The following is a 21,441-nucleotide window of genomic DNA, read 5'->3' as shown; positions in this document are numbered from 1 at the left end:
ACACAAGCAACTTTGGGGAAAAGCATGGTTTATTTTTGTTTACTGTTTCCTGGGGAATATGGTCCACAACGGTGGAGGTATGGAAGCGGACGGGGAAGGCGTGATTGCAGGAGCAGGAAGTCGGCTGGACACACTGCATCCACAATCAGCTACAAGCAGCATGAAGAGTGAGGCTAAATCCCATGGTCGAAGAACTTTCCACGAAGCTCCACCTCCCACAGCCTTCCCAAATGGCACCACCAGTTGGAGGTGTGCAAACATGGGAGTGTGTGGGAAACAGTCAAACCACAAAAACAATACTGTCTGCTTTCGTGAGTGCGTGTCTTCATGTGTATACAGGTGCACGTGGGTTTGCAGGTACATATGCATGTGCACTGTGGAAGGCAGAGGTCAGCTTTGGATGTCATGTCTCAAGTGTTGTCCACCTTTTTTTTTTTTTAAAGATTTATTTATTTAATGTATATGAGCACACTGTTGCTGTCTTCAGACACACCAGAAGAGGGCATCAGATCCCATTACAGATGGTTGTGAGCCACCATGTGGTTGCTGGGAATTGAACTCAGGACCTCTGGAAGAGCAGTCAGTGCTCTTAACCGCTGAGCCATCTCTCCAGCCCTGTCCACCTTATTTTTGAAATTGGACCTTTAATTGGCTTGGAACCTGCTGGGCCATCTAAGCTTGCTAACCAGCAAGCCCTAGGGTTCCTCCTCTTTCCACCTCACCAATAGGATTACAAATGTTCACCACTATATCTAACCCTTTTTATACGGGTACTGGGAACCAAATGGGAGTCTTCATGCTTGTAAGAAGCTGAACTATCTTATCAGCTTAGTGTCTGATACTCATATTCTCTTCCTCCTGTGTGTGTGTGTGTGTGTACCACAGGACACTCATTGATGTCACACCTCAGGAGCTGCCCACCTTGTTTTGTGAGACAGGGCCTCTCGTTGGCTAGGGTTTCACTAAATGGCTATGTTGGCTGGTCAGTGAGTCCTAGGGATCCCACCGCTGGCATGCATGTGTGTGTATGCATTTGCTGAGAATCCAATAAAAATAGGTCCTATGCTTACAAGGCATTTCTCTCATTAACCGAAAGGGCATCTGAAAACACCTGTTGAAAATCCAAGTTAAGCTGGGTGTAGTGGTGTATGCCTTAGGCCGAGGCAGGCACAGGTACAGTATCCTTCCAGAGAAAACCACAGAGGCACACTGTTATAAGAAATGAATAACTCAGAAGCTCGAAGGCTGTGCTAGCCAAAAGGGATGTTGAGATAACACATTCACAAATCCAGAAGTGGCTACAGCAAAGATACCAGGCCAACCTGACTTAGAGTCAGTTCTAGGACAGCCAGGGCTACACAGAGAAACTGTCTCGAGAAAAAACAAAAAGAAAATCCATGCCATGTTATTCCCTAGAGGCATCTGTTTAGAATCTGAATAATCAACTCCACACTAGATGGTAACCACACACTGTGTGCTGGATTCCATTCATACTATGTGTGGACAACTGGATTCAGCCATTTTGCTGAGTGATCACTATTTCAACCCTGTTGACTAGAAGCAACTGACAACAGCTTCAGGTTTGCCAAGGGATTTATTTAAACTCTGGCTTGATGAGATGTTCTGACTAGATTATTCTTTATCTTTGGGCTGCATGCAGAAGGCTGCTGTTCCCCACACACATTATAAGATGGCTTAGTGATACTGCAGCTAAAAATTTGACACATTTTATGCCTCATGGGGATTGGCAGAGGATCTGTTCCACGAGGATCTCAGGCCTCAAGGCCAATTGTGGCTCTTGTGTCTTGTGGATGCATGGTACAGAGAGAAAAATCTCTTGAGAAACAATTCATGTCTGTAACAATTTGGACTCAGAAATCAACTTAGGATTCCAGAATGAGAGCCACGGGGGAATTTTATTATTTAAATCAGTCATTTCTATTTGTAAGATGCATCTGTGGCAGTGAGCCCGGGACAGGGCCGATACTGCCACCCCATGGAGCCGTCTTGAGTGGGAAAGGAATGCTGAATATTTCCTTCTGTCTCTCATGTCCAAGTTCACCCTTTTTCCTCCTGATCTGTGGCCCTGGAGTGGGGCTCTGCAAACCACACCCCCTATCCTTCCCTTGCTGGTGCAGGTTGGGCAACTATCTGGTAGCAGTAGAATGGAAGGCATGAGGTAGAGCCCTCTTCCCAGTTTCAACTTCTATCAGTCTTCCTACAGCTGGGAGTAGAAACCATGAAAGAATTTGGACCTGTGTTGGATTTGGGACTCCTTCGTCTAGTTGATGCTCCAGTCTCTGATGGGTTGGGATTTGTCTAGTGTCATGTCACTAAGAGGACCAGTCGGTGCTAGCATTTCCAAGGGATACCAGAACTATGCAACTGACATCCCTTCATTTTTTCTTCTGTGCTCTCCAGACCTCCCTGCTGCTGGAATCCTCCTCTTTGCCGAAACTCTCAGCAGATGAAATCCTCTCCTCGCCTGGTTCTAACCATCACACATGAACCAAGATCTGCCATGCACTCTACAAAGCTCAGCTCTTCCTGGGGGGGGGGGCTCTATACACAGATGCCAGAACTTTCAGTAGCTGCTTGTATTACAAATGCTAATTATGTTCCCCCACAAAATTGTTTGCATGAGAAGATCTGCCTATAGCTTCTTAGAACCTGCCCCTAGTTGGTTCTGATTGGTAAATAAAGCCAATAGCTGGAAGGGCAGAGAAAGACAGGATTTTAGGATTCCTGGGCTTGGGGCCAGGAGAAAGAGGGAGAGACCCACCATAGTAGGAGAGTGTAGAGAGGAGAGGAGACGCCATGAGTGAGAAGAGGACAGGACAGAGAGGCATGGCCATCATGTGAAGGAGCTGGGAGAGCACGGCCCAGAGGACTGCCCAACTGGGTCTAGAGCAGCCTATCTCTGGGAGGTGGATTCTAACAGCATGGAGGCCAGGAAGCTGCCTAGATATTGTGCTCCACAGGCATATTAAAACATCAAGGCTGTACGTGTGTCTTTCATTTGGGAGCATAAACCATCAAGGCAGGAAGTAACCCCATGGTTGGATTTATTAATACTTAACTCCATAACCTTCCCTTCCACCCAACATGTCTGAAGTATAAATGTTACCCATTTGCTATTTCTCTTGCATTATTCCTTGTCTTATCAAATCATTTCACCAATTCAATGAGGAAATGGAGCATCTTCTAAGCCAGCAGTTCTCCCTCCCTTTGGGAGTCCAATAACCCTTTTACAGGGGTCGCCTAAAACCATCAGAGAACACAGATATTTACATAATAATGCATAACAGTAGTAACATTAGTTATGAAGTAGAAACAAAATTAATCTTATGGATGGGGTCACCACAACCTGAGGAACTGTATTAAAGGCTTGCAGCATTAGGAAGGTTGAGAACCACTGCTCTAAGCCTTTCCTTGGCTAATTTCAAACAACCTTTAATACATAAGGAAGAAGGAACCTCTGGAGGCCAAACGCAGTAGTTTCCAGGAATCTTACATACAGCAGCAGACATCACCAGGCTCAGACTGTGGGAATAAGAAACACTAGGCAGGCAGCACTATTTTTTTAATACTTTAATTTTGGATCCCTACTTTGTATACATGATTGTTATTTCAGGCTGCTTCAAATCTTTTGTAAAGCAGGAGAGGTTTAACACACTAAGGATGCTCCCAGACTTCTGCACAAACCAGGTTCCATCAGCCCCATGTTGCACTCGCCCATTCATGAGTTTGCTGGACATTCACTGGGCGCTTGCTTTGGACTAGGCGTGGTACAGGGTGCTGAGAGCGGCTATGAACAAATGTCTCTCGCGGAGCTCACAGTCTAGTGGTAAATTACTGAGTTGATTGAGGCACAGAGAGGTAAATGACTTACCCACTGAGGTAGAGAGCACTAGGTGACTGGGAAGGCGGGATGAGAGCTGGAGCGGGGTACAATGCACAGGAGGTAAGGTCCTCTGACTGAGGAGCAAGGCTGCACACGGAAACACATTATAAAATCTGCTCACGAAAAGCGTAATAATGCTTTTAATATCACCAGGACCAAATTCACATTGTAGTGAACTGATCTGTTGCCAGACAGAATTCTGTACTTGCCCCCAGTGCTTTTGAGGCATGCCATCAATCTACTGGGGCATGACTCTGTAGGCAGCTTAAAATCAGGAGTATGTGGCTCCAATTGTAGCACTGCAGACCGTATTAAAACACTTTAAGTATATGAACCTAAATGTACAGGCATCTGTGAAACTTCTACATGTAAAACTTTAGAAAACTCCTCTCACCCCCATCCAGAGGGTTCTAATAAGTTACAGGAACTGAGGGACTAGCCATCTGTCGGTCATTTTCCCTACATACATTATTTTGGGTGTTCTAGGGTGGAAGAGTCACTTAGACATATTTCATAAACAAACTAAACATGATACACATATGGACAAAGGCGCCACATTTGGTCCTGTGCGTACACCTCACCAGTGCACGACACCTAACTGCAAATGTGAACCAGTGTAAGGCAATTCTCCTGTGAAGCGGACACTATCTATATCCGTCAGGGCACAGTCCACGACCAGCTGGCCAGCTGTCTGTCCTTGTGCTAGTCTTTGTGATAAGATGATTTTAGGAGGCAAGAGGTCTATTTCACTGACAAAAGGCAGTGAAGAATTATCAAAGGAGCTGATTCTGAATGGGGAAGCCATCCGGGAACCTGTGCTTGAGGCTATGCGGGAGGACACTACTGGCCTTCAGTGCTGCTACAAGTCTAGAATAAGGTCGGTCACAAGGGCACTCCAAGGAGACTTATTGCTGAGGATCAGACGGGCACATGATTCACCCACGCGGGATGGGGCACATGATTCACCCACGGGGCATGATCCAAAGACCTTCATCACTGCACTGCTATCAGCCGCTCACTCTGAGAAATCTTCACTCACTGAAGAGGCTTGTCTTCTGAAATGATACACAAAGAAACACTGAGGGAAGGCTGTAATCGCAGCTGAGCGCACAAATCAACAATTTAAAGAGATGAGATCCTCTGCTCAAGGACCTACTCTCACACCAACAACAGAAATGATCTTATGAGGTCCACGGAACAAACGGGTAATCCAACCTGTGGTTGGAAAGTGCCTGCCTGACGGGCCGGAAACCCTCTCTGCCCAGAGTCCACCAGCTGGTGGCCCCACAAAACCGTATTACAAGGATGTGGAACGTGGAGACGGGCTCTCACGATGTAGCTGAGGCTGGATTGCAATTTGGATCTTCATGTATTAGCTTCCCCTGTGCTGGGATTTCAGAAATGCATGGAATACAGGAGGCATAAAAAATATCTTAAACACAGGCTGGAGAGATGGCTCAGCAGTGAAGGGCGTCACTGCCCTCCCTGAGTCCCATGGTTCCTTTTCTAGTACCTATCCCTCACAAGTGCCTGTAATTCCAGCTCCAGGGGATTCAATGCCTTGGACCTCCAAGGGCACCTGCACTTGTGTGCACATTCCCACACACAAACATACACACAACTAAAAATAAAGACAAATCATAAAACACTTAAGAGATATATGTTTGAGTTATATACAATGGACTGTTAGAACCTCGATATTTCTCTAATCACAAAATGGGCATGTTTACCTTTCTCTGGGCTTTGTGGATGTTTGCTGTCAGATGGAGAGGCCCCTATTCCATCAGCTGTTTTACCATTTGAGTGGTTCTGTTCTACTTCACACAAATAAACATCAATGGGTCCTTTGGTGCTCCTGATATGCACTGTGATAGAATCCTAGCAAGGGACACAGAAACTGTCAAGGTGAGCATTGGCATCCACTAATCGTGGCTTTTCAGTTAATTTAATTCTTGTAGTTTCTTTTCTACCATGCACTTGAGAAAAGCACGCTTTCGACTGTGACTACATTTTAAACTACTGGCCAATTCAGTTAAGACCTCTCCCTGATCATGCCCGCAGCACTAGTCTTGGAGCTACCACACACACGGATAGCTGAGTTCTTCAAACTCCAGAGTCCTCTGAGGAAGGACGAGAGCTCTGGCGTCGGGAGCTCTGGAGTACCAACTGTTGTACAATAAGGTGTTTAGGTTTCCAAACCAGCGCAGAGGTACTGAGGTCACGGGAGGCTGTTCTTCTGTCCAGTCAGAGGATGTCAGAGGAAAGGATGAAACCAAAACAACCTCATGTAATTTGAAACACCACACACAAAGAGAACTGCATTAAATAAATGTTATCCTTTTACCTCAGTCTTATTTACCTAGGAGCAAATTCCAGTGGTTTCCTCATAAGAAATTAAAAATGTGGTTGTTTGTGTTTAGAGGCTAAATGTGAAAGGGGCATTTTCAGTTGTGATTCCTTGCTTTCCCAATGAAGCTGGCCTGGCTCTCCTCGAGTCCGCCATTTATTTCCACATCCACATGGAGAGGCCAGTCATCATGGTTGTTCCAGCTCCTTTCCACTCTGGGATCTCATCCAAGCAAGCTGGGTGTGATTTGCTTCTTTTCTTTTCTTTTTTTTTTTTTTTTTTCGGGGCTGGGGACCGAACCCAGGGCCTTACGCTTGCTAGGCAAGTGCTCTACCACTGAGCTAAATCCCCAACCCCGTGATTTGCTTCTTAGAGTGCTCTAAACCTCTCATGTTCTTCCTGGTACCAGACAGGTGAGACAGACCGGCCACTTTTGTACCTGGCGGCTGGAGTGTCAGGGGGCAGGTCTGGTTTAAATGGAAACCCTTCATCATTAAATACTGCAAGAAAATAGTGTTGCTCCAACTGGTGGTCAGTGGAAGGGACTTCAAAGTCCACCAGCCACTAAATCGTTCTATAAAGGGGATTCGTGAGGAACTAAGAGGTGGCCCATTGCTCAGAGTGTACTCCTCTTGGGGATTCCAGTTGGATCCTAGCACCCACATCATGATGATCACAATTCCCGGAGAGCCAACGTCAACGCATCCATGGGCATTTGCACTGAGGTGCACTTACCCACACATACACATGTAAGTTTTCATAAACATTTAAAACAGGGGTGGGGGAGATGGCATCTACTTCTGACTCTTCAAGGCCACGATGTCCCTGTCACAACTACTTAACTTTGTCATGGCAGCATAAAAGCAGATAGGTGGTATCTAAACAGATCCTCATGGCTTTGCTCCGACAAAACTATTTAAATGAACAGGAAGACAGGTGAGCTGAAGGCCACTGTGCCAGCTTTATTCTAGGCACGTGGCCCCCCCTTATGTAGTCAGAGTATACTGAGCCTGAGAGGACCTCAATCACAGAGTTCTAATGGGACCAGAAGAGGCTCTGGGTGAGCTAACGGCTCAGAGCGATTTAGCAATTACAGTCAAGCAGCTCAGAGCGCTGGGAAACCGGACCTTATTAATTCCTATAGACTGGATCAGCCATGCCCCAAAGAAAAGCTGTGCTGTATGATTAGTGGTCACTTCATTTTAAAGGGGTTCAGCATCTGTGAAACAACTCATCCTCAATGTTACTGGGATTCTTGTCTAAATCCAAATCAAACTAAGGAACGTCACCAAGTCACAATCTGAACGTGGCTGAGGGAAGCGCTAGTACTCCTTCAGGACTAATGATCCACTGTCAGGTAACAGGGTCTCACTTGGACAGTGTTCTGCTGGGGACAAACGAGAGGAGGGTGGTGTGGATACTCCTCACTGCCTCGATGGATGAAGGCTGGCTATGAGCAGAGGACACCCTGCTGTTAGAACTCCATGGTCTGTGACAAGAAGGGCCGGTGGCTTTGGTTTTGACCCTGTCCTCACCAAGTGGCCTTCTGGTGACAATCGCGCTCAACACAAACTTCGCTGGAGCAGCTGGTAGCTGACACAAAGGCTGATCTTATGAAGGCTGTACATCTGTGACTCAGTGTTCTAGCTCATTCTTAGTCTTCGGTGAGTTCACCAAAGCTCTGGCTGTACCAGCTATTACTTCCAGAATCTGAAGCCCAGGGCCAATGGGGTGACTTCTCCCACAGCCTTACGACAGCGGTATGGCTGAGAGCACCTGCAAGCCAAACTTTGTCCTATGCCTGGTCCTGCTGGTCACTGTGTGTGCTCCTGAAGCACTCCTGCCTCTCTGGGCTTAGCCCTCTCATCTCTGAGGATGCAGGGATCACCTCACTCATAGTTAGGCTAACAGGTATAGAGCTTGACAAGCACACGTGACGCAGGAAGTGGTGTAGTGGTCACAGACATTGCAGCTGACCCATCTCCTCCCTTTTTAAGTCCTTTCTGCAGTGCAGCGCTAGCTACCTACTTCTCTGGGAGCCGGAACATCCAGTCTGGTTTCCTCTGGAGCCTTCACTGCAATGACAATCTGTTCATGGAAAGCTTGAATGCCGTGAATATCCTGATAGGTCACGTAGGCTAGTGTGAAACCTGGTCAAGGATCTGACAAAATGGGCAGATCACTACCCCGCACCCCAACACCGTCCTTCTGTTTTTCTGTTTGTTTTTTGAGGCAAAGTCGCACTATTTAGCACTGGCTGGCCTGGGACTCGCTACATAGAGCAGTCTAGCCTTGAACTTAGAGACCTGCCCTTCCCTGCCTCCTGAGCGCTGGGAATGAAGGCGTGTACCACTGCACATATCAGCATGTCTTACATGGATGCTGGGAATGAAGGCGTGTACCAGTGCACATATTAGCATCTCTTACATGGATGCAGGTCCAAGAATAGCTCCGCTTTTATGGAATACAGCCTTAAGATGAAAGGAAACAGATAAGAAAGCTTCATAATAATTATTTCAAAAAGAATTCCTAAGGGTGTGTGTGTGTGTGTGTGTGTGTGTGTGTGTTTTATATATTTGTAATTTAAAGAACCAAATATTGATTATAGCAATTTCTGGAGAAAAATATTAATGAAGCCTGAATCCTGAACATAAACAATTCATGAAGGTAGTTATCCTCTTGTCCTTGGGGTGGGGTTATGGGTGGATGTTATAAATCCCCAGCAGATGCCCAACGCCACTGGCCAATACCAAACCGTACATAGAATGTGCATTTCCATATGCATACAGTATCACAGTAAGGTTAAAGGTATAAACCAGGCATGGCAAGAAATCAGTACGAGTGTAATTACAACATACGGCATATTTCCATTATTTGTCATTATTTGTCATTATTTGTCATTTAAAAAACAAATTACTTCTAGAATTTTTGCTTAGTATTTTTAGATCACAGCTGATTGTGGGCAGCAAAGATTACAGAAAGCAAAGCCACAGGTAAGGGGAATCCACTATGTTCAAATCCCCACTCAGTGGACATTCTTACTCGCTGTTAAGAGTTAGCTCTGTGAGAACCTGAGGAAAAAAAGCATTCACGGTTTGGGTAAGCATCCTCCAGAGGGCAGGGAAAACCAAGTCTGCAAACAGGAAGAGCGCCCAGGAAGCTCTCAGTGCTGTCACGCACCCACCCGCCATCTCCCTTTAAGCACAGTGACTGAATTACCGAATGCCTTTCAGTTCCTCCTGTGTGGCCAGATACAGCTGTCACTCTGGCAGTCGCTCTGCCTTCCTTTCTTTTAGACTATAGGCTCTCTGGCTGGCTGTGGCCCTGCAAGCCTTGGCCACAGATTTTCTAAGATCTGCCCTGTGGTAATAGGATTTGACTGCTGTGGACAGTGGGAGGAGCAGGGATTCAGGACCCACTCAGAATTACTGACACTCGCAGAGGGCACTGAGGGTCACAAATAGCAGGGCAGTCTGGGGGCCTGGGAGAAGCAGACACAGAGGACCAGCCTCTTTTGGCGCCTGATCCACGAAGCTTCTACAGAGTGGTGAGTACAGACCATTCGGTGGCAGTGCATTCTGCTCAAGAAACAAACTACCCCACAAATTAGGGAAAATCTGATTTTCACAAAAGCTGACAAGCGTTTTAACACCAGCACAGAGACTACAGAAATTAAAAAAAAAACAAAATTAAAAGACCTCTTTTTAAGTAGCAATGGTAAGCTGGGCTTGTCACTGCCAACTGTCGTCATGCAGACTTGACCAAAGTGCACAAAGAAGCTCCAGCCAAAGAGATTGTTCATGTAGACTTAGGCTACAGCACAGGGATACTTACGCCGACTTTTAAGGGCCTAATTTTATATTCCAAATATGTAAATCAAATCCCTAAGCTCTCCAGATACACTATCTATCCTGGAAGCAGAAACTCTACGGAAGGTATGAATGGAAGGATATCTTTCGTTTTCTTTGTCATCTGTTAACTCCAGCAGTTGCTGAGCACAATCTTTAATTAACTCGTCCAGAGCGTCTTCCATCGCCGACAGGTCGGAGAGCTCAGCCTGCAGCTTCTTCTGTTGGGGTGCTGCCCCAAAGTTGTTCAGGTCGGATCCTCTACAGAAGGATGCAAACATAGGGTCAGCACTGTCAAAGGGGGGCAAGGCTCTGTGGTGGTAGAGCTGGCTGAGTGAGAAGGCCTGCTAGACTAGAACTCCAAGTCTGCATTTCCCTTACACTGGCTATGACGGCTATGCCCCTTCTGTTCTTGGGACAGGGTTTCTCTAAGTAGCCCTGGCTGGCCTTGAACTCACAGAGAGCCACCTGCCTCTGCTCCCTGAGTGCTGGGATTTAAATGACTGACACAGTACACTAAAGGAGTACATCCCCACCAGAGTTGCCTGTGTTTTGTCCTAAAACAGTGTCCTTCACGAACCTTTTTCCTCTTAACATTTGCCTATGGTATCTCTAATGTATGAATGCTGGAATTCTTTTTCCTGGAATTCTTTTTCCTAAGTATACAACTTTTTTCTTCCTTCCTTCTTTCCTTCCTTCCTTCCTTCCTTCCTTCTTTCCTTCCTTCCTTCCTTCCTACCTACCCACACACACACACACACACACACACACACACACACACACAGAGTCCTTTTTTAAAGAATTTTTTTAAAGAATTTAAAGAATTATTTATTTTATGAGTACAATGTACCTGTTTTCAGCAGATCCCATTACAGATGGTTGAGCCACCTGTGGTTGCTGGGGACTGAACTCATGACCTCTGGAAGAGCAGTCAGTGCTCTTAACCACTGAGCCATCTCCCAGCCTTTCTGTCCATGTCTTATCTTTAGGCTTTTTCTCCATGAGATCCTTTCCAATCTTGTCAACTATTTAGCACTGCCTTTTGGACAGTAGGTCTGCTTTTACACTCAGGGCAGTGTGCCACCCACCAATCACCAGTGCACCTGCTGAGAATGCAGATGCCTGCTCCTCCCCAGAAAGACCCAATCACAGCCCAGGAGGCTAGGCTTCTGGCTGTGTACTCTATTTCTCTGTGAGAATCATGTCTTCTTCCACTGTTAACTAAGGAAATATATGCCACGCTAGGGAAATCTTTTTTTATTTTATTTTAAAACCCCCTCTATTCTCTTCTCTCTCTGCCCCTGCACTCGTTCTCTTTCCCTTCTCCTTCCTCCGTCCCTACGGTGACTCCCCTGAATTCAATCCCTCAGGCCAGTGATCTTGAGAGCAGCTTCCCAACAAACCTGCCTTTAATATATTCTAAAAATCAAACAAACCCCAACCTTCTATTATCAGGTGTTTCACTGTTATGATCTTCAAAGGGAAAATTAACTAATTAACCACTTTTTTTCCCACTGAAGTTTCCACGTCATGTGACTGGTATTCTGCACTAATGTTCCCATTGAGACCTAAGTGGTCCTAAGTACAGTGTGAGACAAGAAGACGACCTTAAGGAATCAATTTTGGCCTAAGAAGATCATAAAAAACCTTAATTTTCTATTCTCAAACATGCTGCAGTTGGACAGAAGTGCCACTCACTTAAAGGGGAAGGAACAGGAGGACGGGTATCAACTCACATCCACCGAATGTGGTTCTTAGATTTCTTTTCCACCAGTTCGATGCCATCCAAGACATTGGTGATGTCATACACACGCCTCTTCCGGACACCCAGTTTCGTGGCAACCTTGTTTAGGTCAAGAATGCCCCCCGGGGCGGATCTTACAAGATCCATAAACTTCCGAGTTAAGTACACCAGCGACACATCAAACCGGGGCCTCTTCACCTTCAGAGCTTCTGTAAACGAGAAACACAGTATCACGTGAACAGACATTTCTCAGCCCCCTTGGTCAGTTGCTTATTCCCTCAGGATCAGACCAGACAGAGACAGACCCCCTCCCCCCACACCACTGCACACCAATCCATCACTGCTGGTTTCTATGGAAACATTTCTCTAGCTGGGTTAAAAGCAATTTGGCCTCAGCTGGTCTAAGCAAACGCATCAGGTTTCAATAAAGGCCAATGTGAGTTTCCACTAATATTCATTTTTACAAGTCTTGTATCTTTTATCAAAGAAGAGATATCTGTAACCATTTCCACACCACTCAGCAACAGGGTCAGAAATGGTTTTGGCACTGAATGCCTTCATTTCACACATATAATCAATCTGCCAACACAATACACAGTTTTTACTCGTTCTTCTTTGGGGCACGATGAGACATGAACCTGATCACTGGTGCCAACAGACAACAGCCTGCGCTCTTAAGCATAGCCTTAGAGAAACATTTTCCTAATTTTATATTTTGTGTGTATGAGTGTTTTGCCTGCACGTGTGCATGCCATGTGTGTGTGTCTAGTGCCCACAAAAGTCATAAAAAAAGCACAGGATTCTCTGGAACTAGAGGTGCAGGTGGTTGTGAGCCACTGTGTAGGTGCTGGGTCCCCTGGAAGGGGAACAGCGCTCTTAACTCCTGAGCCATCTCTCCAGGCTCTCAAGCACAGTTTTTAAAAGCAAGAGTAGGAAGGTAACGTTTTATGATTATGATCTATCATATTGTGAACATCAGGATTATGAACAAATGTACTTCCTTCATTCTCCTCCTTTTCTTTTCTTTTTTTAGATTTATTTATTTATGATATATAAGGACACACCAGAAGAGGATATCAGATCCCATTACAGATGGTTGTGAGCCACCATGTGGTTGCTGGCATTTGAACTCAGGATGTCTGAAGAGCAGTTAGTGCTCTTAACCACTGAGCCATCTCTCCGGCCCCTCCTTCTTCTTTTCAAGACAGGGTTTCTCTGTGTAGCCATGGCTGTCCTGAAATTCCATCGTGTAAACCAGGCTGGTCTTGAACTCAAGAGATCTACCTGACTCTGCCTCCCAAGTTCTGGGATTAAAGGCTTGCACATCATGCCTGGCTAGACTCCATTATTCTTTTTTTTTTTTTTCCTATTCTTCTTTTCGGAGCTGGGGACCGAACCCAGGGCCTTGCGCTTGCTAGGCAAGCGCTCTACCACTGAGCCAAATCCCCAACCCCGACTCCATTATTCTTTTTTTTTTTTTTTTTTTTTTTTTTCCATACCACTGAGCTAAATCCCCAACCCGACTCCATTATTCTTAATGGCTGCACATTTAACTGCATGGAGTATCTGGTGAGTTATCCCAGTCCTTGGGTACATGAACTCAAACCATGCTCACAAGACAAGCTAGGTTTCTCCATTCTCATTTCATACTCACTCACTTTACCAGGTATGTTTTAGTTTTATTAGCTTAGGCTATAAGCACATTCTGAGGGTGTCAGCTGTTTTATGAAGAACAAATCTAATGGAACATCTCTAATAAGGGCTGCCGTGGGGACAGTTCTCCAACCACGGGACTGATAAGGACCTCTGCTATAAACGGTGGTGTGCTGAGTGGTACTCAGTTACTTGAGAACACGAAATGCAATCTTTAATGGAGTGGAGAACCGGGGATGCTCCTAAGAGAGGATGAAGAGGGGCGCTCCCCACTCCGAGGAGGGACAGAGGAGTATCTGAGAACTGAGTGCACACTGGGGTCCAGCCTGGAGGCAGAGGAGCCAACCGAGCTTGGGAGTCGGAGCTGGCAGAAGAGGCAGCAGTGTGCGCACAGGATGAAGACTCCAGAGCTACACACACAGGACCAAACACTGACTCTGAGCAAGCAGTGTGACCTCTCTGGCCTTTTTAGTTATGATGGACGACAAACCACAGCTGTCCTCTCAAGTGTGGTCACTCGTGCACAGGTGTGGGACAGCTGAAAGAAACACCTCAGAGGTTAAGCTGACTCAACTTGCCGACCAGCCACAGGGGAGAGGGTGGCAGATACCCAGGGAGACAAAAGATGGTTTCCGAGGTACACGCCTGGGCATCTAGAGATAAAAAACCTGCCCAGGAGAAGGACCTAAGGAAAGGAAACCAAGGGAGGGGTCATCCAATATCCTAAACATGAACCCAGGAGAGAGTAAAGCCGGCTAGGAGGAGAAAGGGACCACAGGAAACTCTCTGGGCAGGAGGCTTTGCTGACACATATAGTTCTGCCACTGCACTGAGAGGGCAAAGACGCCACTCCTCCCACCCAGTCACCGGGGCAAGGTACCCTCTGCTGCCATTTTCCTTCTGTTCTCATGACCCCAGGCACACGCAAAACCAACCAAGTTAACCACATGATGCTCAAACTACAAAACCCAAACCCACTTAGGAAACAACTTACTTCTCATGGACACATACTGTACATTTTCTTCTAGATTGATCCTTATTTTTGATGGCTGGAAAAAAAAAAAAAGAAAATGTAAGAATCAACTCAATATCTTATAAATAGCAATGTGAATAAATTTTGTTCTGTGGTAGTTCTTTTTTTAAGGCTTTTCCCCTTCATCCTGAAGTAATGAGGGAGTATGAAAAGGGGTCTTTCCAAACTGCACTTGGTCTGTGATGTAAGTCCCCCCCAGTGACCTCTAGGCTGCCCATACTTCTGTGTAAATAAAGGAAGGTTGGAGGGAGATGGGATACTTAAGTGGGAAAACAATTCCCTGACACTCCTATACCAGCCACAGCAGGTGCTGGGGGGCAGGCGGGGAAGGACGGTTAGGGCACAGCCTTCAGTCTCGGGGGGCTCAGAGATGTGGAAGTTGTGGCACGCCAGGTGAGGCTCACCCCGGCTATTTAAGTGGCTCCAAAAATTTGCTCACCAATTCTCAGTCAGCCACGCAGTCCCATTAATAAACAATCAGAAGCCTTAAAAAAAATGGGATCAGTACATGCTACAGATAGAGAAATAAAATAGTGCTGGGTTACTGAGGTACCAGGCAAAGGGCAGCAGCCCCAATGCTAGTCTTGCCCTGCTGCCGGGGGCTTGCTTGGAGGCTGCTGAGGCTGCATAAACTGCAACAACAATTTGCAATACATTTAGGAATTGCTTTTGCTCCCTGCACAGGTATGCACGACAGCCATGTGGGAGTGGCCCAGTTTTGTAGCTAGAAAGATGACCGACCACATCAAGGCTATGCTGAAGTGTTTGTTTTAAGCAGTGGAGACTCACCAAAGACTTCTGAACAAGACCACGACACAATCTCATTCGTGGCCTATAAATGTGGTGCATGTGGGACATCGAATTGGCTAAAGGTCAGGGGCGGGGCAGCTGGAGGCCAGGTGGACAACAGAGAAGTTGCACACGCCACAAGTCACAGAACCTTTGCAGATGATTCTTGTCACCTCTGACAAGAACGTCTGGTAGCAGGTTAACTTAAGATGACATCCTGCAGCAAAGCCAGTTTAGGACGGTGTAGGATTGAAATGACCGTGTGACATGCTGGGTGTGCAACCCTGAAGATGGAGGCTCACGCCATAGGCGGGGACTAGCTCTTGACACTGCTGGCAATGGCACCCAACATCAGAACTCTGAAGCAGTCCTGTGAAAGCCGGCCAGAGGCAAGTGTGATCAACTGTCAGTGCTATTTTTACATGTGACCCTTCTCCAAACTTACTTTGGGCTAGCTACCAAAGCAAGCTTTTTCTTCTTCTGACATTTACATAATTTGCGTGTATGTGTGTGGTGTGCATGCTGAGGTCAGTGGACAACCTGTGGAGCCACTTCTCTCCTTCCAACATACGGTTCCTGGGGATTTAATTCAGGCTCTAAGGCTTGGCAGCAAGTGCCGCAACCAAATGTGCTATCTGGAAGGCCCGCAGGGCTTTTTTGAGAAAGGTATCACATAGCCCAGGCTAGCCTCAAATTCAACCTATTCCTAAGGATGACTCTGAATTTCTGATCCTCCTGTCTCCATCTCTAGAGTGTCAGGACTGCAGGCATGTGCCTCAACACCCATTATTTAGTCCTGGGGATTGAACCTGGGGTTCTGTGCATGCTAAGTAAACACTATCACCTGAGCATGCACTCCGGCTTCATAGCGAGGTTCCTGAATCGAGAAACAAACCCAACCTCTCACAACGATGTGAAAAGCGTGTTAACAAGTATCCTGAAGTGTTAATATTCACTCATAGCTGCCTGCTGAAGGAGCTCCCTTTTAACCTAAAGTAAGAAGGCCAAGCTCTGCACAAAGACTGCCTAGCAGCTGCCCGTTTGCTTTAGAGGGCACCTCTTCCGCTTACACAGCTCAGTACAGGGACAGCACTCTAATGAGACATGAGCCCGTACCCTGCCATAAATGCAGATCCACTATATACCTGATGTACTGACAGAGGAAACAGGTTCTAAACCATCATTTGTTTTCTTCCCTGTATCTAAAACCTTCTCTTCTCTTTCTGAGACAGCTTCTTGCTATAAAGTCCTGGGTATTCTAGAACTCCCCATGTAGCTCAGGCTGGTTTTAAATGTGACATCCTCCTGCTTCAGCCTCTGAGTGCTGGGGCCATGTAAGTGTGCTCACCATGCTTGGCTAAGACTCTGACTGTGAAATCGCAAAGCCATCTTGCTAACACATGGAAGGGCAGAAGAATGTCCATCCCCCAGTCCCAGTGGACACCATTCGAGACCTCAGGACCTTCAGAGAACACTTGGCAGTGACCATGATACGTGAGTTGCACATTTGACATGCTCTAACCCACTTCCCTGCTGCTCCAATTCTCACATCTAGAAACCTGTGTCTACACCTGGGAACACGGTGGAGTATCACCATCCCCTGGAACACAGTACAGTATCACCATACCCCCGGCCCCATCCCTTGTATCCACAGCTTTAAGTGGCTTTAGAATCTTCTCTAGAACCTTTGGAAGGTTGGGGTAATGATGGACAGGATCTCACTGTACAGCCCCGGCTGGCCTGGAACTTGCTATATAGCCTAGGTAGGCCTTTCACTCACCATCCTTCTGCCTCTGCCTCCCAAGGTCTGGCATTACAGAACTGGGCCACCACACCTGGCTAGAAGCTTTAAAGGTGGGAGAGAAAAATAAAAGATGACTTTTAGAGACTAATGTCCTAGGCACTTCCTCCTAAATAATTAATTCTCTCTATGCATAGGTTTCTCTGTATTAGCTCTCTGCGCGGGAGCAAGATTCTCTCAGGAGCTCACTGTACACTCATCTCTCTAAGGTGACTGCATCCATGTCACCATCCAGATCTTCCTTATCTTCTGATGTGCAAACCAAGTTCACCTCCATCCAGGACTATTTTCTCCCTGCTCCAAAGCCAAGAGCAGGTTTAAGCCATTTAACTTAACCTAGTAACAGACACTTAGTGAGATATGTAATCGCTCTGCACGATGGCTTATTAAGTCTTTGCATTCGTTAAAGTCAATTAAAAAAAAAACACAACAAACCACTGACATGTTAAATCACTATTTTACAGACTAGAAAATACAGAGTTTAACTTCATGCTCAATCCTTTGTCCACGGCCAGATCTTCACTACGATAGGCAATAGACGGAAATACACGAGACCTGCAGAGGACTGAGCAGTCAAGTACAGGATTGCTCAGGGGCACGCAGAGTATGACTAACGGTCTTGAGGCTAAGGAAGGGCTAAAGACACTTGCCTTAGGACAAGTTACCCATGAATCTGGACTTCAGAGACCTCCATGACAGTATGGAAATGAGGCCAAGGATGGAGTATGGAACCTCAGAAAAATAATTTAGGAAAGGTAAACATGGAGCCAGATTATGATAAGAGGGTTCTACTTTTTTTTTTTTTGGTCCTGGGAGCACTAAGGAACCACTAATTCCTTTGACCAAATGAGATTAGAAACGCTCCTTCAAGAGACCATCAGTTAAGGGTGAAGTGCACAGAACAGCGAGTGAGAGGCAGCAATAGTGGCGGGAAACCTACTGAGGTGGCATTATAGCACCATGATAGCACTTGATGACCTGGGGGTCAGGGTGGGGTCTGGAGGCAATTCTGAAAAAGAGAAAAAGGTGACAGCCATGCCCGGAGTGCTGGCTTGGAAACTACAGGCTGTAGAGCATCATTCATTAAGGTGGGATTCGAGGACAGTTGCTTTCTTAGGCAAGGGACTGTGAATCTGCTTGCTGCTTTTCCAAAAGGCTCTCAGTTCATCCGTGTGCCAGCTCATAACCACTTGTTAACTTCAGCTCCAGGCGTTTTCTGGCCTCTAACACCATTTTCTGGCCTCTGTGAGCTCTATTCACATGTGACATACACACAGACTTTTTTTTTTTTTAAGTTTTAGATCTAAGCAGGGATATCTTAACACACAGTTAGAAAGCTCTAGGAAAGATGTAGTATGGATTTGGAGCTACCTCAAGGCAACGAACGAAAAACACCAGATTGGATAAGAATATCCAAGACTTCAGAGGACGTTATCTTGTGATGCAGTACAAAAGGTTAAGTGGTTTTTCCAGAGTGAGCATTTTAGAGTGTCTATCGATCTTTTAAAAACCTACCATGGTCTCGGGCCACAAGTTAGGTAGGAATAGTGAGTGGTCACCTACATGAGCAAACTGTAGAGAATTCTGGATGACACCCACATGTCTGAAAAGGAGAAGGGGACCCACCATGGCTGTCCAAGGCACAACAAAGAGTACTCAGCCAAGAGTGAGTGGTTAGTTGTGACACAAGATTAAGGTGTGAAACTGCTACTAGAATTGACAAAACAGGCAGTGATCTTGTTTACAACCATCGTACTGAGTGCTTAGGACTCAAGTGCCCGGCACAGTGCTGGGTGGTAATGCAAGATCAAGTGGAAACTCAGCAGAAATCATTTAAAAAAAAAAAGGGGGGGGGTGTTAGGGAAAGGCTGTCATCTGCAGTCATTCTGAGGTTCCTACCGAAGCTTCCTCATTACCTAGCCACAAGGCCAGACATCTCTGTACACACATCTGAGTCAATTCTGACAGACTCTTAAGACAAGAGTAACAATCTCAAGGTTGCTCTGAGGAGTCAGACAAGACAAGGTTCATGAACTATCTGGCACCAGATTGGCCAGAATGGCTTGGATATAGCTTGCCTGGCAGAGAACACAGCGATCGGGAGAAACGGACAAAAGACGGATCCAGCAGGGACCCTGAGAAAGGTGGGAAGCACAGAATGGAGGGAACTCGCTCGCTCTTTCATATCCCCTGTCAGACGGGAAGGCAAGATCGCTCAGTTGGTTAAGGTACTTGCCACCAAGCTTTACAAACTCCACCAGAGTTCCATCCCGCGAACCACAAAGGTGGAAAGCATGGAACAGACTGCCGCCAAGTTGCCTTCTAAGCTCTACACGTGCCTCGTGGAATCCACGCGCCCGCGGTCCTCACCCCAACACAAAGTAAGTAAATCCAATTGAAACATTTAAAAGCAAAGGGCGGTCCAAGAATCGGGCGCTGCAAGGAGAGCCCCGGGACACCAAGCGACACTGTGCAGAGGGCCGGACACAAGGGGCGCGTCCCACAGCACGCAACCCCCGTGGCCCGGGTTCCCGCTCACCAGTAGGTTCTCTACGTTGATGGGGTCCCGGCAGCGGCGGCGCACGGTCTCCTGAGCCGGGTCCACCAGCAGGCTGGGCAGTTTCCGCGCCGTCCGCTGCTGACTCATGATGTCCCGCGCCCCTCGCGCCCCACGCGCCCTCCCGCCTTTCCGGGAGGCTCGGCGCGCGCGCTCCCGGCCCCTTCAGCGCCGCCCGCTCCACCCACGGAGCACTGCGGCTTCACTCACGGAGCGTCGCGGTCCCACTCGCCTAGCGCTGCCCTCAGGCGCGGAGGGGATCGGGGTAGGCGCGCAGGGGGACCAGGGTGACCAGGGTGACCTCAGAGGCACTCAGGTCCCCGAGCCGGCCATCTTCCCGCATGCGCAGTGCGCCTGCCTTTGCACATGCGCATCGCCTTCCCTGGAGATCTCCCGCGCACACGCGTCCTCGCCCGCAGCTGACACCCGGGTGTTCCGGAGGATGGATCCTCGGAGAGGGTGGCGGGGGAGCGGGGTTGGGGTGAGGTAAGAAAAGAGGTGGAGCAGGGATTCCGGGGTACCAGAGTCGGCGCTCCCTAGTCCGGACCGGCGACCGGCGGACTGCAGGGTCTGAGTGCCCAGGGACGATGACAGTCCCGCTCCCATCACGCATCTAAGGGTGTTTAGCACATGCTCATAAACAAGCCATCCTGGAGGGACCAGAACGAGCGCCATAGAGATCCAGGCAGGGAGATCATGTGTTTGAATTCGAAGTCAGCTAAAGTTCATCCTTAGAGTATACGTTGTCCCAAAAGCACAAACTTTTTTTTTCTGTATCAGTTCTTGAATAGTTATTGTATCAGGTATTGGGCTGACTCAAGAAGATACTGTTTTAAATATAACAGACTGGATCCAGAATCCAATGGAGGAGATAGATAAAACATCTTAACTGGAGCTTGGAGAGATGGTTCTACGTTTAGGAGCACTGGCTGCCCTACCAGAGGACCTGAGTTCAATTCCCATTACCCACACATTGGCTCAAACCATCTGTTAACTCCAGGCCCAGGGGAATCTAATGCCCTTTTTCTGATCTCCATAGGCACCAGGCACACACATGTTAATATGTTATACACACACACACACACACACACACACACATATATGTGTGTGTGTGTGTGTGTGTGTATATATATATATATGTGCAAAACACCTATATATATAGAAGCTAAACTAAACTTAAAAAAGAAAAGAGAGGGGTTGGGGATTTAGCTCAGTGGTAGAGCGCTTGCCTAGCAAGCGCAAGGCCCTGGTTTCTGTCCTCAGCTCCGGGGGGAAAAAAAAGTTACCTGGAGTCATAGATAGCTTTTCAAATTGTAAGATCTTAAGCAAGTTTCTAAAAGTCATTCTGTGACTTAGTTTCTCAATTTGTAATGTGGGGAGTTCTTACTGAATAAAGATACCAACTTGTTCTCTCTAAAGACTGTCTCTATAAAATTGTTCCAGTAAACTGCCTCTCCCCGCCCCCACTCCGTGTATCCTCTGACTCATTCTGTTAAATCTTTCTCTAACTTCTCCCTTTGCCCTCAATTAGATGTTACTTTTAAACGTGGCTGCTTTCTTCTACAAACCAACCTTATGTTCATTATTAGGGATTAAAGGCATGTCTATATTCCATTCAGGTTGTACTATAATCCAGAGTGTGTCTGTATTTGGTCAGATCATATAGACCTAGAAAGTCTTTGGGTGTGATCCCTTGCCAGAGTAGCCTTGTTGCTGGATTAAAATCCCTTTACAATGTGATTTGGTGTTTTGCCTGCCTGCATGT

The 21,441-nt window shown here is 46.8% G+C and overlaps 1 protein-coding gene across 3 annotated transcripts; it reads right to left on the bottom strand.

The window, feature by feature from the left end:
* Positions 1-3,578: 3,578 nt before the first annotated feature.
* E2f6 (E2F transcription factor 6) lies at positions 3,579-20,020 on the bottom strand. 3 transcript variants are annotated; one of them, XM_032907499.1, is made up of 8 exons: positions 19,659-19,767; positions 17,099-17,164; positions 14,491-14,545; positions 11,836-12,052; positions 10,205-10,360; positions 8,280-8,394; positions 5,635-5,782; positions 3,579-4,959 (listed from the first exon to the last, which is right to left on the bottom strand). In XM_032907499.1, the coding sequence occupies exons 2-8, from the start codon at positions 17,099-17,101 to the stop codon at positions 4,940-4,942; spliced, it is 714 nt and encodes a 237-aa protein (XP_032763390.1). In that variant the 5' UTR covers positions 17,102-17,164; positions 19,659-19,767; the 3' UTR covers positions 3,579-4,939. The 3 variants fall into 3 exon arrangements, with proteins under 3 accessions (XP_032763390.1, XP_032763389.1, XP_032763391.1); XM_032907498.1 differs by lacking the exon at positions 17,099-17,164 and having other exon boundaries at positions 19,659-20,020; XM_032907500.1 differs by lacking the exons at positions 17,099-17,164; positions 19,659-19,767 and adding an exon at positions 19,887-20,020.
* Between the last annotated feature and the right edge of the window lie 1,421 nt (positions 20,021-21,441).

This window comes from Rattus rattus, chromosome 7 (genome assembly GCF_011064425.1).
Source record: "Rattus rattus isolate New Zealand chromosome 7, Rrattus_CSIRO_v1, whole genome shotgun sequence".
Lineage (NCBI taxonomy): Eukaryota > Metazoa > Chordata > Mammalia > Rodentia > Muridae > Rattus > Rattus rattus.
Note: the sequence above shows the minus strand (reverse complement) of the source record. Positions and strands in the feature narration are given on the sequence as shown.